Source organism: Leptonotus elevatus, chromosome 20, assembly GCF_054856555.1.
Source record: "Leptonotus elevatus isolate MCC_2025b chromosome 20, RoL_Lele_1.0, whole genome shotgun sequence".
NCBI classification, from domain to species: domain Eukaryota; kingdom Metazoa; phylum Chordata; class Actinopteri; order Syngnathiformes; family Syngnathidae; genus Leptonotus; species Leptonotus elevatus.
Window position 1 is genome coordinate 2,002,939 of NC_141258.1, and position 15,018 is coordinate 2,017,956.

At 43.9% G+C, this 15,018-nt stretch overlaps 3 protein-coding genes across 4 annotated transcripts in view; 2 read left to right on the forward strand and 1 right to left on the reverse strand.

The window, feature by feature from the left end:
- Window positions 1-1,024, forward strand: part of lhpp (phospholysine phosphohistidine inorganic pyrophosphate phosphatase) — a 28,164-nt gene extending 27,140 nt beyond the window's left edge. Inside the window, exon 8 of the mRNA XM_086064824.1 lies at window positions 997-1,024. Coding sequence (XP_085920950.1) covers window positions 997-1,009 — 13 coding nt within the window. The 3' untranslated portion in view covers window positions 1,010-1,024. The remainder of the gene's footprint in view (window positions 1-996) is intronic.
- On the reverse strand, window positions 547-4,613 carry hpdl (4-hydroxyphenylpyruvate dioxygenase-like). Of its 2 annotated transcripts, none has more exons than XM_086064820.1 (5): window positions 3,793-4,613; window positions 3,075-3,241; window positions 2,824-2,975; window positions 1,816-1,934; window positions 547-1,168 (listed from the first exon to the last, which is right to left on the reverse strand). In XM_086064820.1, exons 1-5 carry the CDS (start codon window positions 4,467-4,469, stop codon window positions 979-981), a joined length of 1,305 nt encoding a protein of 434 aa, XP_085920946.1. In that variant the 5' UTR covers window positions 4,470-4,613; the 3' UTR covers window positions 547-978. The 2 variants fall into 2 exon arrangements, with proteins under 2 accessions (XP_085920946.1, XP_085920945.1); XM_086064819.1 differs by having other exon boundaries at window positions 2,785-2,975.
- Window positions 4,614-4,937: 324 nt separating this feature from the next.
- Window positions 4,938-14,918, forward strand: zranb1a (zinc finger, RAN-binding domain containing 1a). The gene is made up of 10 exons (XM_086064817.1): window positions 4,938-5,896; window positions 7,004-7,845; window positions 10,183-10,370; window positions 10,721-10,874; window positions 10,970-11,041; window positions 11,137-11,335; window positions 11,458-11,578; window positions 12,369-12,498; window positions 12,562-12,794; window positions 13,963-14,918. The coding sequence occupies exons 2-10, from the start codon at window positions 7,014-7,016 to the stop codon at window positions 14,176-14,178; spliced, it is 2,145 nt and encodes a 714-aa protein (XP_085920943.1). The 5' UTR covers window positions 4,938-5,896; window positions 7,004-7,013; the 3' UTR covers window positions 14,179-14,918.
- Window positions 14,919-15,018: the final 100 nt, after the last annotated feature.

Genomic DNA, 15,018 nt, shown 5'->3' on the forward strand with positions numbered 1-15,018 from the left:
CGTAGAGGGCGCTGTCTATCCATCACGAGTCGAAAACGTGAACGACAACGCTCGTCTCTGGTTTATGGCCCCTACTGCAGTCTACGCCATCTGTGGTTCCGACAACTGGCCGAAAGACTCATGTTACAGGGCCTGACCTGTCTCTGCTTTGATGAACAATTTCTCCTCAACTCCACACGAAAAAAGAAAAACGAAACATTTATACACTCATTTCATAACTAATGTACTGTTTGCATAGGAGTTCGATGTACGACTTCAAAATAACTTTTAAGGAATTGTACCCATTGGTGATGAATTGGTTCATTGAAGTAAAATTAAATGTCTTGGAAATTTGACACACCACAGAGAAAAGCGTTCATAATAACCCGACCATCATTGAAGGATTAAAAAAAATTCATTCAAAATCTTATAAATAAGCCATATTCTCAAACACTGCATTCACTGAACCACGCTGTGCAGAAAAATGGATGCCTCCACATCCCGACATGGTTGAGTCTTCTCATATAATGGGACGGTGTAGTTGGAAAAAAAAAAACCGTTAAGCTGTTTATTGCCGCACCCAAGTTTGGTGTTCATTTTAATTGGAAAGTGAACAACACACACATGACCTTCGATGTTTTGTGAGCACACGAAAAGATACAGTAGTTAAGATAACCCGTTCTTGCAACGCAAGCAGCAAAGTCAACTCGAACTGGAGTCACAACAGAGTTAATCGTCAAAGTTTTCCCAATAACAGGACATGTATTTTTTATTTTTTTTCATGTAACAGTTGATGTTGATTCATAGTGGCCACATGGTCCCACAGAATAAATATGTCAATATTAATTTACAACATTCTGCCAAAGAGCCCTTCAAAAGATACCCTTCTGCATTGATTGACAACACTGCAAAAAATAAAATAGCAATAATTTAGTACATTCCAAATGTTGCCTTTCTTTCTTTCTGCTTAAAAAAGCCTTCCAGTGTGCTTCAAAGTTCTTAATGCGAATGTTGCAGGGCAGTTTGCTGAGCGCCTTCCGCCTCCTTGCCCTCCATGTACGCCTGCACCAACCGCCACAGGGCCCGGATGTTGCCCTCGCCGAAGCCGCTCGAACCCCGCCGCTCGATCAGCTCCAGGAAGAAGGTGTCCTCGGCGAAGATGGGCTTGGAGAACACCTGCAGGAGGTACCTGGGGGAGGGAAAGGGACGTCGCGCCTGAGGACGGTTTGTGTGTTGAAAAATAGGATTCGTGGTAGGGCAACATCGCCCTTCAATCATCGTCAAGCTCCGATTTTGGGGGGGGTTCGTCATATCAACATTGATTTAACAATGTAGGAAACGGTATGGAGGACCAAAGCCGCTCAAATTAAAAAAAAAAAAATGAATAAAAGTGAAAATAAAAACGGATATAAAAAAAATATTTTAAAAATTAAATACAAAAAATAAATATAAATGGAAATAAAAACATAAAAAAATATACATAGCCTAAATAAATAAACGTAAAAATAAAAAAACGAGATTCAAAAAATAAATATAAAAATATAATGAAATATCAATCAAAGAATAAAAATGCTCTTCTCGCATTTTATTTCATGCTGCAGATCCTGTGCAACCCAACACACGTTAGGACAAACATTTTGACCTGATCGAACGTCTGCAGCATGAAACAAATAAAATGTGAGAGCAGCAGAGTATTTTTTATTTATTGGTCTTCCATCTCATGGTGCCTGCAGGCGAGCCCGGGCGCAAGCAGCTTTGAAGTACGGAAGCCGCCTGACTCCAAAAAATGTATCGATATAATTGCCCAGGCCTAATATGAGATCATCGGATGCTCACCTCTGCGTCTCGCTGGCTGACGAGGCCTGTTGTTGCGGGTCCGCATCCAGAAGAACGCCGTACCGTGCCAGTTTCTGGGCATCCTGTCCCGACTCCTCAATCTCCTGCAGTTTTCCCACCTGTCGTCACACCACAAGTTTTAATAACCCAAAAAATTATTAGGACAAATTAGCAAGTATTTTCTTACAGTCGACAATTTGGGAAATTAGCCGAGATTTATTTTTTTTATAATGTTCTACGCATTCATTTGAGCAAATAAACATGTAAGCAGATCTCTTAACATGGTATCGATTGCCCAAAAGGTAATTAGCAATTTGTTTAAAAGTTGAGTTTAATATATTGGAGATAATTTAAAATTCCACATTGAAAATGTACTTTAATGAAACAAGAACTAATTGATTACACAAAACAATATTTTAGGGAAATATTTTTGTATTATTTTAAATTCAACATGTATCTCAACAAGTAAGCATTTTTTTCCCAAATTTAATCGGAAAATAAGATGTATTATACTGTAGAATTTGAATTTAAGTAAAAGGTAAGCATAGATCTATCAATCTCTAAGAATTGATTACTCAAAAAGGACTACTGTAAATTGGATTTCTTACTGAATCTTAACTTTTTTTTCCCCAAAAATGAGAATTTTGATCTTGATGGAGTTTTAATGTGTTGCATTGCTTTTATTATACTGCTTTATTTCTGTTTATTACAAACGTTCTCATAGCCGGTTTATCATAGCTTCTATTGACATTCAAAATGGTATTTAATTGCCACCAGGATCAATAATGTTGAATTTGAATAGTGAGGGTTTATTCTGCCTTCCTTGAAGTAAACACCTGAGTCTTGAGAAAACAAGTGCTCTTGGAATAGAGCCCTGAGGCACACCGCAAGCATGTCAAAGCCACTGTTAATTCTTGTCAGTCATAATAAGCAAATAGAACATGTATTAAAATTGACTTGGCGAGAAACCCTGTGGCCCGCCGAATCCAGTTTGCGTGATGATGAAACCTCAGTGTAGTAGGCAGCCGGCGGCGTGAAGAAGGGCACGCCGGCATCGGCCATGTCGCGCACCGTCCCCATGATGTCGCCCGTGTACAGCCCGATGTGCTGGATGCCCGCCGCTCGGTGCGCCTCCAAGAAAGTGTTCACCTGGTTACTGCCTGGAGGGAAGTCGGACAACGTTGAGTTGACCGAGGCGGTTGAAAACTTTCAATTCATCTTTGCTGTTAGCAATATTTGCTCGGCTGTCGTCGAACCACCTTGGCCGGGCAGCGATTCGGCGAGGACAAGCTTGCAGCCGGGCTCGTTTGGCTGCTTGCCGGGCAGGGACAGGCTGGACTCGCCGCACTTCCAGTACTCCAGGACGGATAGGCGGAGGCCGATGCCCGTCTGGTTGATGACGAAGCCGCTGTCAGCCTCGTCTTTTCTACAACGACGCGTTGCATCAATTGCGAGATGCGGCCCAAAATCCACTCCACTTGTTGCGCGGTTCTGCTGTTAGTTCTCAGTGGACAAACCGTCCAACAACAACAAACTAACAGAAACAGTCAAAATTTAAGACCCCATCTTTAAAATGACTAATTTAAATCAATCTTGTTGAGAAAATGTGTCCTAATATTATATATTTTTTTACACGTTTCAACATTTTCTTGTTTTGTACCTAAAAACAAATGATTGTCCTAATCGTAATTTCATTTACGACCAAATTAGTTGTGATCAATATTTTCTTCATAATTGAGCAACCCTAAATCCATGCATATTCGCAGTTTGGCATCCACAAATTTGCATGTTTGCTAATTTTGTTGTATCTTTTTCAATCAAATATTTTATTTTATTGTAGATGAATTGAGATAAACGTATTACTTTTTTTTTTGATACATGAGAAGAGGAAGCAATTCGCAGTTTGTTTTTCTTTTCTTTTCTTTTTTTAACGGTCAGCCCTAATTTCAACTCATAGATTTTTTGGGCTTTTCTCACCTATGGATGAAGAACCTCTGGAAGCCAAAAAGTTGCTGGTACCAATCCAAGACTTGCTGGCTGCTGCCGGTGCGGCACGCGTAGGTGATGTGGTCCACATGGGTGACAGCCTCCGGCCGGTGCTGCTGTTGCTGTTGCTCTTGGCCGCCTTCCGTCACCAGGAAACCGGGCAAGAAGCTTCCCTGGTACTCGCTCTTGTCGATCAACGTGTGGCACACGTTGCCCACCACGGAGCGCAGGACGGCGTAGGTGACCCGGCCCTGGTGGTCCCGCACGGTGGTGGGCGGCACCGGGAAACTGCAGCCCAGCCGCCGAAGAGCCTCGAACGAGTCGTGAACGTCGTCCACTTCGAAGCACACGTTGCAAACCGTGTCCACCGGGTAGTGCGGAGGGATATCGTACAGGCACCCCGCCGGTTGGTGCTCTTCCGCCGTCTCCGCCTCCGCCTCCGGCTCCGGCTCCGGCTCGACATTCCGCCGGGCAGACTCCCCTCGGTTTGCCCTCTCGCTGACGACGAACACCGCCGCTCCGGTCTTGAAGGCCAGCTGCCGGGTGCCCTCCGTCAGCCTGGTGGCGAGCAGGTTGAACTTGAGTTTGTTAATGAAGTCGCTGGCCAGTTTGTCCACGTTGGAGACGTGCAGAGAAACGTGGTGCATGCGTTTCACGTATGCCGCCATGACGGTTGTGGGAATTAGTCACCTACTGGGTGCGTCCAAATATACACTATCCTACACCCTCCCTTTTTTTAAATTAACATTTACCCCAATTTTTTTTGTGTCAATATTGTCATTTCCAACCCGGCTTGTGCGGATAGTACATTCACTGCTACAGTACTACTTTTAAATAAAAAGGAACCGTCTCTAATTTTGTCCGCTGGAGGGCGCACTGACTCCCACTTCTGTCACCTTTGCGCTCCAGTTCTGTGAACATTTATATATCTTGTACGCTAGGCAGATAACTGCACCAAGCTCTTTCTAAAAAGTTCCCACTGTAGTTTATATGGTATGATGAGAACGGCTCCACACTACACACAATGAACACTAAACAACAACAATAGGTGGAAAAGCACAAATCAAATAGAAAAGTGAGCGGAGCTAAATGATTAGTGATGTTTACAGTAAAGAAAAAACGCTTTTCATTTTTAGTTGAAATCTGAAATGATTTATCTGGCGATGCGAGCCCAAACAAGTTTTTGTCGTTATTTCAGTTCTGCTCTGCGGTAGTCAATAACTTTTTTTTGTCACTTGGAAGTACCCTGGGGCTTATTTTTGATTAATAATAATTAAAAAAAATCCTAAATGTGTCATTTGCTCCCTTGAATATTAAAATTTCCCCGATCACATGATTGCCTCGTGACGACCAGTGATCATTTCTTATGTTGCTAATAAATATTATTTCATAATTGTTAAATATATTTCCAATTCAATATTTCATACATATTGTATAATACTTCTCACTGGACCCGACTACCTTTTATATATGTATTTGTATAATAGATATACACTAAAGCATACATTTTATTTTTTTCCTTGTAATTTACAGTAAGGGTTATTCATACAAAACAAAAACGTTTTAAAACAGCGCCTTCCTTGTAAATACAAATGTCCCAGTACACATGAACGCCTCGTGACTTTCTTGTTCTTCTGTCTTTCTCCTGACGCAGCCGTGAATGCAACGCCGTTGTCTTCCTGCTCTCGTCCAATCACAGCCGGCGCTAGTCCAGCTGATTGGTGACGTCACCGGGCCTAGCGTTTATTTTAGCTCGGACTGGGCTCTCGTCTCTGCGTCGCCGCCATTAAATCACACAGTCTGGGGCCATGTCAAAACAAAACAAAAAAACAACAACAACAACAACCCAACACTGAACAGCAAACTAAACGAAAGTCGAGGCTACTGACACAGGCCCGGCCGACGGACGGGTTGTTTCTTCCACGGAGTGGGGAACGTGTCCGTCGAGGTAAACATGAGAGAGGACAAAAGGCGTTTTATTACGTGGATAGATTTGAGCGAGCAGTAGTAGGCGGAGGAGGAAGAAGAAGGAGGGGATCGTACAAGAAAGAAGACAGGCTCCTTGTGGTTTTCACAGCAACACTTTCGGGAGACGGTAAGATATTGGCACACTTCAAGAATACTATAACAAACATTTGGACCGTGTCATGGCGAAATGCGTCGTCAGGTTAGCTTAGTATGCTAAGACGGCTAGCTCACTAGCCACCGTATTGTTTAAACATTACATGGGCTGTCAAACTCATTTTCGTCGCTGGCAGCGTCATAATATTATTTGTTTGGGACGTTTGAAAACATAGTAAAAACATAGTTCTGGTTCACCCCCAGAGAGTAATCGTGAAATGAAATCCATACGTCTTGTAACTTCACCGAATTACAGAATGTAAACACAATTACTCAGCATTTCATTCTTAGTGTTTCCAACATATTGAATTTGAAACAAGAGTATATTGAAAAATGTTAGCAACCAAGTATATATGTACTATTGATCAAATTATGTCAGGGGATTTGGTGATTTAACAATTGCGTGCAATATCTACACAAAGTGCCAACGTTCAAAATTTCTACCGACGAAAGAATGCATTCGTTTAGCAAGAAGCAACAAGTAGACTATTTGTTTTTGTGGTTGACAAAAATTGATGCGACTGTCTGGATCTGGTCCTGGAGCCTTGACTTGACACGTGACATCAACAGTCACCAAAAATATTTTATTATCGCGGCAAAATTTATATATTGTATGTGTCGTGTTATTAAGTAGCCTCTTATTTTTTCTGTGATTTACTAAACCAGGTGTGTCAAACTCATTGTTGACGTGACACTGGCTACATTGTGCTTATGGTTTCCCTCAAAATGACTCTGGTTGCTAAGGGATGGAAACTTCACGGTAAATGTGTTGGAAGTTTCCGGTATGTTAAGATGGGGGTATTTGAAAAGTGTCCTTTGGAATTATGGCAATTTAATGGAAAAGGGACCCTATAAAAGCATAAATTGCTGACCAAAAATCTAAAGTGATGTAATGTCACCATTTACAGGGATTTTTTAGTCATCGCAGTGGTATGCAGACATTGGAAAACTTAATTGGCATTTATATTCTAATGCATCTTTGAATCTGTTATAATTTTGCTACAAATTTTAGAAGTAGACCGACATGATTTTCTTTAACTGGCCACACATAAAGACTCATTTTCGCTCCGCTCCGCCGCAGGTGATCCACAATGACAGACCTGGGCGAGAAATGGGCCTGTGACTACTGCACCTACGAGAACTGGCTCTCCGCCACCAAGTGCACCATGTGCAGCGCTCTCAGGTCCCGGGGTCCCATCATCACGGAGGAGCCGTACAAAAGCCGGCCCGACTTGGACCCGGCGCGCCGCCCCTGGGACCTCCCCGCCAGCAGCGGCAGCGGCAGCCTCCTCATCTGCCCGGACTCCAGCGCCAGGCCCCGCGTTCGGCCGGCCAGCATGGCGGAGATCGCCACCAAGTGGTCCTGCCACATGTGCACCTACCTGAACTGGCCCCGAGCCGTCCGCTGCACGCAATGTCTGTGCCAGCGCCCGAAAAGCAGCAGCCCCGCCGAGTCGCCCCACGCGTCCGGCTGCCGCCCGGCGCCGCCCCGCTCTCCCGTGGACCCGTGTGAGGAATACAATGACCGCAACCGCCTCAACACGCGCCAGCAGTACTGGACATGCTCCTCGTGCACGTACCAGAACTCGCCCATTGCGCTCGCGTGCGTGGCGTGCGACCACCCGCAGGCCATCAAGCTGGCCGCCCCGTCCGCCGAGCGCTCGCCCGTCATCAACGAGCAGGACCGGGCGCGGTGGAGGGTCGGCGTGGGCAGCTGCGGCACCGGCGTGGGTCCCCTGGGCCAGAGGAGGTCGCCCCCTCTGGCCAAGCGGGGGGACAACGTCCAAATGGACTTCCAAAGGATTGAGCTGGCGGCGGCAGGCGTGAGCGGCAAAGAGGAGCAGGAGATGGACTTCAAGAAGCTCAAGCAGATACGAAACCGCATGAGGAAAACGGACTGGCTGTTTCTCAGCGCCTGTGCCGGTGAGTTGGTCTCTTATTCGGACCACGTGCCAGCCTCCATTGTGATTCATTGTGATCCCACTTTGCTGCAGTAAAACAGGCCAAAATCCATATGTTGGCCTTTTTGGTTTCGACCATCAACAGAGTGTAAAAACTAGTCCTAAATTAAGATTTAAACATTTCTATAAGTAGATGCTCTAATTTCCATCAGTAATATCAGCACAAGCATCTGGTGTGACAAACAAAATGCGTTTTGATCATTTCCATTCCTCAGTGATCAGAATTGCAAATGAGAATTAGTTTTCAAACATTTTTACCTGGTTAAATAAAGGTGTTTTTTTTTTTATTAAAAAAGAAGAAGCTGTTACTCAATTTGAGCCCTGATGTATTGATCTTGAATTATTATTTTTGTTATTCATTTGTGTTGCTTGTCAAACGCAAACTTGTTGCGTCGGGTGGCGACACAGTATGACCCGAGCCCTTTATGGCTCCTACTGAAGAGGGCCTTTGAAGAGAGCTAAGAGGGGGCGCTGGGTGGCCCAGCTGCTGGCGCTGAATGAGCCCGTCTGGGCATCGGCAGAGCGGCCGCAAGGTCCTCCTGGATGGCACTCAACACCACCCCCCCCCCCCCCGTTTCCTTGTAAACACCACCGAAATAGACTCCAAGGGGAAAAACCCCGAAGGCGTCACATGACCACCGAGCCTTCCTCATGACTTTTGCCCTCTTTTGCTTGGAAGCAGTCGTATAGTAATGGACCGTATTGCTCCGCCTTGTAAAAAAAAAAAAAAAAAGATCACGTAATTTTCCGACCTGTGGCATCTCAGGAAAGTCCAAAACATAAAAGCAAACACTTGTTTACATTTTTCAAGGGCTTTGTATGTCCTTGGGTACAAAACAAACAATAGTGCATGTTTGAAAATCCACAAAATTGTCCGACACATTTGCAGTAGGAAAGAAAATCTGTCGTTGTCTTTTCTTCTATTGTTTTAGGAACGGCGCCAACTATTTCTCACACTGCGCCACCCTGTCAAGTTTCATAACTAATCCAATACCGGTTAGATAATAATCATGTTGGAGCCTAAAAACATTTTGACAAAAAAAAAAAAAAAGGTCTGCCCTGGGTTAGTGATAGAAAAAAAACAATTTCTGTTTCAACTTGAAAAGCAAATTCTGTAATACGCATGCCAGGCCAGTAGTTGGCGATATCATTTTTCTGCAGCTGACTTTTTGACCCTCAAGCCATTTTCTTACAACACTGTATTGCCTTAAATGTAAGTTTAGTTCGGCTCTGTGTTATTTAGAATGACCGGCGGCGTCCATTTTGTAACGTATGACATCACCTCCTATCAACCAGGAAGTAACCTGCCAACTCGCCAGCACAACAAATACGAACGTTCCGCAATGTTTCCTCATGTTTGTTGACGGTCAGTCAGCCTTGGCAGAGGCCACCGTTCTCGTTACTGTTTGGCTTCATTTCGTGTCAGGTCACACACGCACGCACGCACGCAAATGTTGCACTCTCCGAGGTTCCCGGCAGTACAGGAAGTGCCCGGCGCCTTTGAGGGCGGCCGAGCACTTCCTCAAGCAACGGCACAAATCCATCGGGCCAGTTTCGAGGGCGGTCGAACGGCCGTGATATGGCCTGAAAATAATATTTTAAAAGGGGAGCTCAAATATGTGTTGTGCAGCCCCACTAGTCTAAATACGGTATTTTGGTTAATATTGCGTTAGTGGAATATGAGTTGGGCAGCAAAATCCAGCAGTGTTTATCAGTATCCGAAGGCGGCCATTTTGCCACTTGCTGTCGAGTGAAAATGACATCAATGTTGCGAAGGTCTCAGGTAACGACCAATCACAGCGCAGCTTCAGAAAACAGGAGAGCTGTGATTGGTCGTTACCTGAGCAACTGTGACGTCATCTTCAGTCGACAGCAAGTGGCAAAATGGCCGCCCCCCCCCTGAGATGGATAAAAAAATGGCTTGATTTTGCTGCATAACTCATATTCCATAAATGTAATTTTAATCACAATGTCATGTTTAGACGAGTGAGGTCACGTAACATATTATTGTCAAGAAATGTTTAACGTCGGCTTCCCCTTTAACTTTAAACTGACAAAGCTACGTGGCGGCCATGTTGGCGGGGGCAACTTTCCTATCAAAGGCAAATGCATGCACATTGAAAAGCTTGCTCATTTCTCAACGGATTTTCATGAGGCTTACTTTTTTTTGAAAACGCCAAAATAAACGTGCTCATTTCTCGATTCGAGAAATGTGTCTTCCTGTGGTTTATTTTTGCAATGGCGGATCACAAATGAGTACAAATATGTTTTTCTCTCTCTCTCTCTCTCGCTCCCGCAGGTGTGGTGGAGGGAGACCTGGCGACGGTGGAGGCCTACAAGTCGTCGGGCGGCGACATCGGCCGGCAACTGACCGCCGACGAGGTGCAGCTGCTCAACCGGGCGTCGGCGTTCGACGCGGGCTTCACGCTGGTGCACTTGGCCATCCGCTTCCAGCGGCAGGACATGCTCGCCGTCCTCCTCACCGAGGTACTGCGCTTATTCAACGGCGTCCGCGGGCATTCGGGGGGGCCATTTTGCGCCACACACGTCAAACTCCCAAACCCCGTGACGGTGTAATGTCGGTCTGAGATTCTCAAACTAGTATGCAGGCTCCCTCTAGTGGTACACGAATGAATCACTCAATTAGATGGTGAAACAGCCGAATTGATTGTAATTTGATTTTTATGCGGGGAAAAAAAATCTGAAATGTCATTTTATGATCCACTCGCAACTTTCTATACATAAAACAAATTCAGAAGTCGTCCTGTGAGATACATTGCGGTCGTTAGCGCTATCAAGTGTAAATGACCACGCCCCCCCGCCCCGCCCCCCCCAAGGTGAATCAGCAGGCGGCCAAGTGCATCCCGTCCATGGTGTGTCCCGAGCTGACGGAGCAGATCCGCCGGGAGATCGCCGCGTCGCTGCATCAGCGCAAAGGCGACTTTGCCTGCTACTTCCTCAGCGACCTGGTCACCTTCACGCTGCCCGCCGGTGACTGCCGCCCTCCATTTTGTCATCGGGCGTTTTTTTTTTTTTTTTTTTTCCCACATCCTCCATCTTCTCACTCTGCCGCGCTCTCCCCGCAGACATCGAAGACTTGCCGCCGGCCGTCCAGGAGAAACTGTTTGATGAGGTTTTAGATCGGGACGTGCAGAAAGGTTCGACCTCCTCACAGGCCAACTCGCTAACGTTGGCGTAAAGATTTATTTCTTAAATTTTTTTAAATCATCACCATCTCGGGTGTCCCGCTTAGAACTGGAGGAGGAGTCGCCGGTCATCAACTGGTCGATGGAGCTGGGCACGCGCCTGGACAGCCGCCTGTACGCGCTGTGGAACCGCACGGCCGGGGACTGCCTGCTGGACTCGGTTCTCCAGGCCACGTGGGGCATCTACGACAAGGACTCGGTCCTGCGCAAGACGCTCCACGACAGCCTGCACGACTGCTCGCACTGGTCCGTTGCAAAAAAAAAAAAACCTGCACAGTCGCCATTTGACTGGTCAAAAAAAAAAAAAAAAAAAAAAAGAATCCAACTGGATCTCATCCTCCTCGTTTTTTTTTTTTTTGTGCGTTTAGGTTTTACACTCGCTGGAAGGAGTGGGAGTCGTGGTACTCGCAAAGCTTCGGTCTTCACTTCTCACTGCGGGAGGAGCAGTGGCAGGAGGACTGGGCCTTCATCTTGTCCCTGGCCAGCCAGGTGAGTGAGTCCTGTTGCATTGTGGGAATTTTCACGTCCTCTCGTTTGGAGGCTTGTTATAGTTATTTGAAATTTTCATTCTAGTTAGTTCTTATTTTTTTTTTTAAGTTAGGTTAGTTGTCATTTTTTTGTCAGGGCGGCTCTTGTTTTTTGTTTTTTTTTAAGACAAAATATTTGGTCAAATGAAAAAAAGGAACACCTTTCTTACCTAGCGTTGCATTTAAACGAAAAAGCAGGCGAAAAGTCAAACGCGCAAAATTGTCAGCTCGAGGTGACGTCATCTGAAGGTGCTTTTCTATTGGTTGCTGCGAGATGACGCCACTTCTGAGTGACACACTCAAACGTCCTAATTGAAATAAATATACTCAAATCTTTAAAAGCAACCCAAAGGCTAATATTTTATTCTTATTTTTATTGTATTATTTCTTTTATTTTATTTATTATTTTTATTTTATTTATTAAATTGATTCCCAAAGACCAAAACTAAGGACTTTTTCCACTATATTTAGTTTTTGTTGGTTTTGTAAAAACTTTTTTTTTTTAAAGCATTTTTTTATTTTATTTTGTTAACAAATTTTTGGGGGGGATTATAATTGTAGTTATTACGTTAGTTTTAGTTAAATAAAATAACCTTGGTTGGAAGCTGGTGTGTGACACGGCAGTCATGTGACGGCCAGATGACGGCCATTTTCCCGTAAGATTAGCCTTAACGTGAAATGAGGCAAATCCTCACCGTGTGTGACGTCAGTTCCGATTTTTTTTTCTTTTTTTTTTCTTTCCGTGGGTGCAGCCCGGGGCAAGCCTGGAGCAGACCCACATTTTCGTGCTGGCGCACATCCTCCGCAGGCCCATCATCGTTTACGGCGTCAAATACTACAAAAGTTTCCGAGGGGAGACGTTAGGGTACACGCGATTTCAAGGTGAGCGAGCGAGCGCACAGGCGGGACCTTTTTTACGATCTTCCGTATACTCGACTCATCCAGGCGTGTACCTGCCGCTGCTGTGGGAGCAGAGCTTCTGCTGGAAGAGCCCCATCGCGCTGGGCTACACGCGCGGCCACTTCTCTGCCCTGGTGGCCATGGAGAACGACGGCTACGGCGACAACCGCGGCGCCGGCGCCAACCTCAACACGGACGACGACGTCACCGTCACCTTCCTGCCGCTGGTGGACAGCGAGCGCAAGCTGCTGCACATCCACTTCCTGTCGGCGCAGGAGGTAACGCCACTGGATGCTTGACAAAAACGTCAACGGCCAATAAAGACTGGTACCTTGGAACGAAACTAAAAAAAAAAGATCATTGAAATCATGAGAGAGAAAGATTCGTGGTTTCAAGCTAGAAATCAGTCACTGCTTTGAGTGTTTCAGCTGAAGAAAATGTTGACTTTAAGTCATTTTTAATTAAAAATGTTTTTATTCTTAAACATCTCTGCCAATTTTATGTTAAATTGAAAGTGATTAATAAAGTAACTTCTAATCTATCACAGATACTTTTACAATTACTTTTGATTCAAGTAATCAAAATAAGTTACTTTTAAAGTCAAGTAATAGTAATTAAGTTACATTTAAAGCCAAGTAATCAGTTATTAAGTTGCTTTTCAACTCAAGTAATCTGTAAATAACAAAGTTACTTTTAAAGTCAAGTAATCTGTAACTAAGTTACTTTAGTCAGGTAATCAGTAAAGCAACAGTTACTTTAAAAGCCAAGTAATCTGTATTAAAGTTACTTTTAAAATCAAGTAATTGGTAACTAAGTTACTTTTAAAATCAAGTAATTGGTAACTAAGTTACTTTTTTAAGTCAAGTAATCAGTAAAAGTTACTTTTAAAGCCAAGTATTCAGTATTTAAGTTACTTTTAAAATCAAGTAATTGGTAACTAAGTTACTTTTAAAATCAAGTAATTGGTAACTAAGTTACTTTTTTAAGTCAAGTAATCAGTAAAACAGTTACTTTTAAAGCCAAGTATTCAGTATTTAAGTTACTTTTAAAATCAAGTATTCAGTATTTAAGTTACTTTTAAAATCAAGTAATTGTAACTAAGTTACTTTTAAAATCAAGTAATTGTAACTAAGTTACTTTTAAAATCAAGTAATTGTAACTAAGTTACTTTTAAAATCAAGTAATTGCTAACTAAGTTACTTTTTTAAGTCAAGTAATCAGTAAAACAGTTACTTTTAAAGCCAAGTATTCAGTATTTAAGTTACTTTTAAAATCAAGTAATTGTAACTAAGTTACTTTTAAAATCAAGTAATTGCTAACTAAGTTACTTTTAAAATCAAGTAATCAGTAAAACAACAGTTACTTCCCAAAAGCCAAGTGTAACCCTGAAAGTAACTTTCGGTGACTTTCCTTCCCCTGAGAGCTCGCGGCGTCTTTTGTCTTCAGATGGGCAACGAGGAGCAGCAGGAGAAGCTCCTGCGCTCGTGGCTGGACTGCAGCGTGACGGACGGCGGCATGCTGGCCGCCATGCAGAAGAGCTCGCGCCGCCGCAACCACCCGCTGGTCACGCAGATGCTGGAGAAGTGGCTGGACACGTACCGACAGATACGACCCTGCGCCGCGCTCTCCGATGGCGAGGAGGACGACGACGAAGACGAGTGAGTGACGCGGGCGTAAAAAAAACAAAACAAACAAATGTGGACACTGTCGCGAGGACTCTTTTCCCGCCTTCCCAGAATCTTTACAAGCGCATGTGTTGCGGGGGGGGAAATACTCGAGTCCACATTGTAGACATCCCAGTACTTATTATTTCATCATGAAGAAAACTGCACTCTGTTTTTTTTTTTTTGCCTGACGGACATTTAGCAGAGAACCCACCCCGACCCGTTTGGTCATTCTTGAAGCTATTTATTCTTTATTTTGTTTTGCACAGATTAATAGCTGCGTTCTGTGAGGGTGGGGAGGGGGGGGGGGCAGTTCACTTTTTACGTTGTGACGTAGTAGATGGGAAGTGGCAACTGAGGCCGGAAAGAGACGCAAACAATTTCTCTTTCCACACTGCATTCATATGATTAAATTTGTTCACTTGCATCTTCACTTGTTTTCTCTCGCGTGCCTGACATCTGTTTCGGCGTTGATCCAGACACCCCCCCCCCCTCCCCGAAATATTCGATGATCGAATGCAAATGTGAGCTTAATAATAAAAGACTTAGTGTCCAGATAAGAATTAATGCAACCATCTACAATTTTATGCTCAAATATTTTTTACGAACAAATAAAAAAAACTAAAAAAAAAAAGATTGTTGAAGAAAAACTGTTAATTTCGTTTTCATCCAGAATTTTTTTTTTTGTAAATATGGAGTCAAATTCTCTATGAATATTTAATAAAAGTCAAGACAAAAGACTCACCCAGCAAATGCCAGAAATCAAGAATTAGTGTCATCAACAAATATTATATCCAGTATTTCTATTAAATATTAGTGGGGGAAATGCAATTATCAT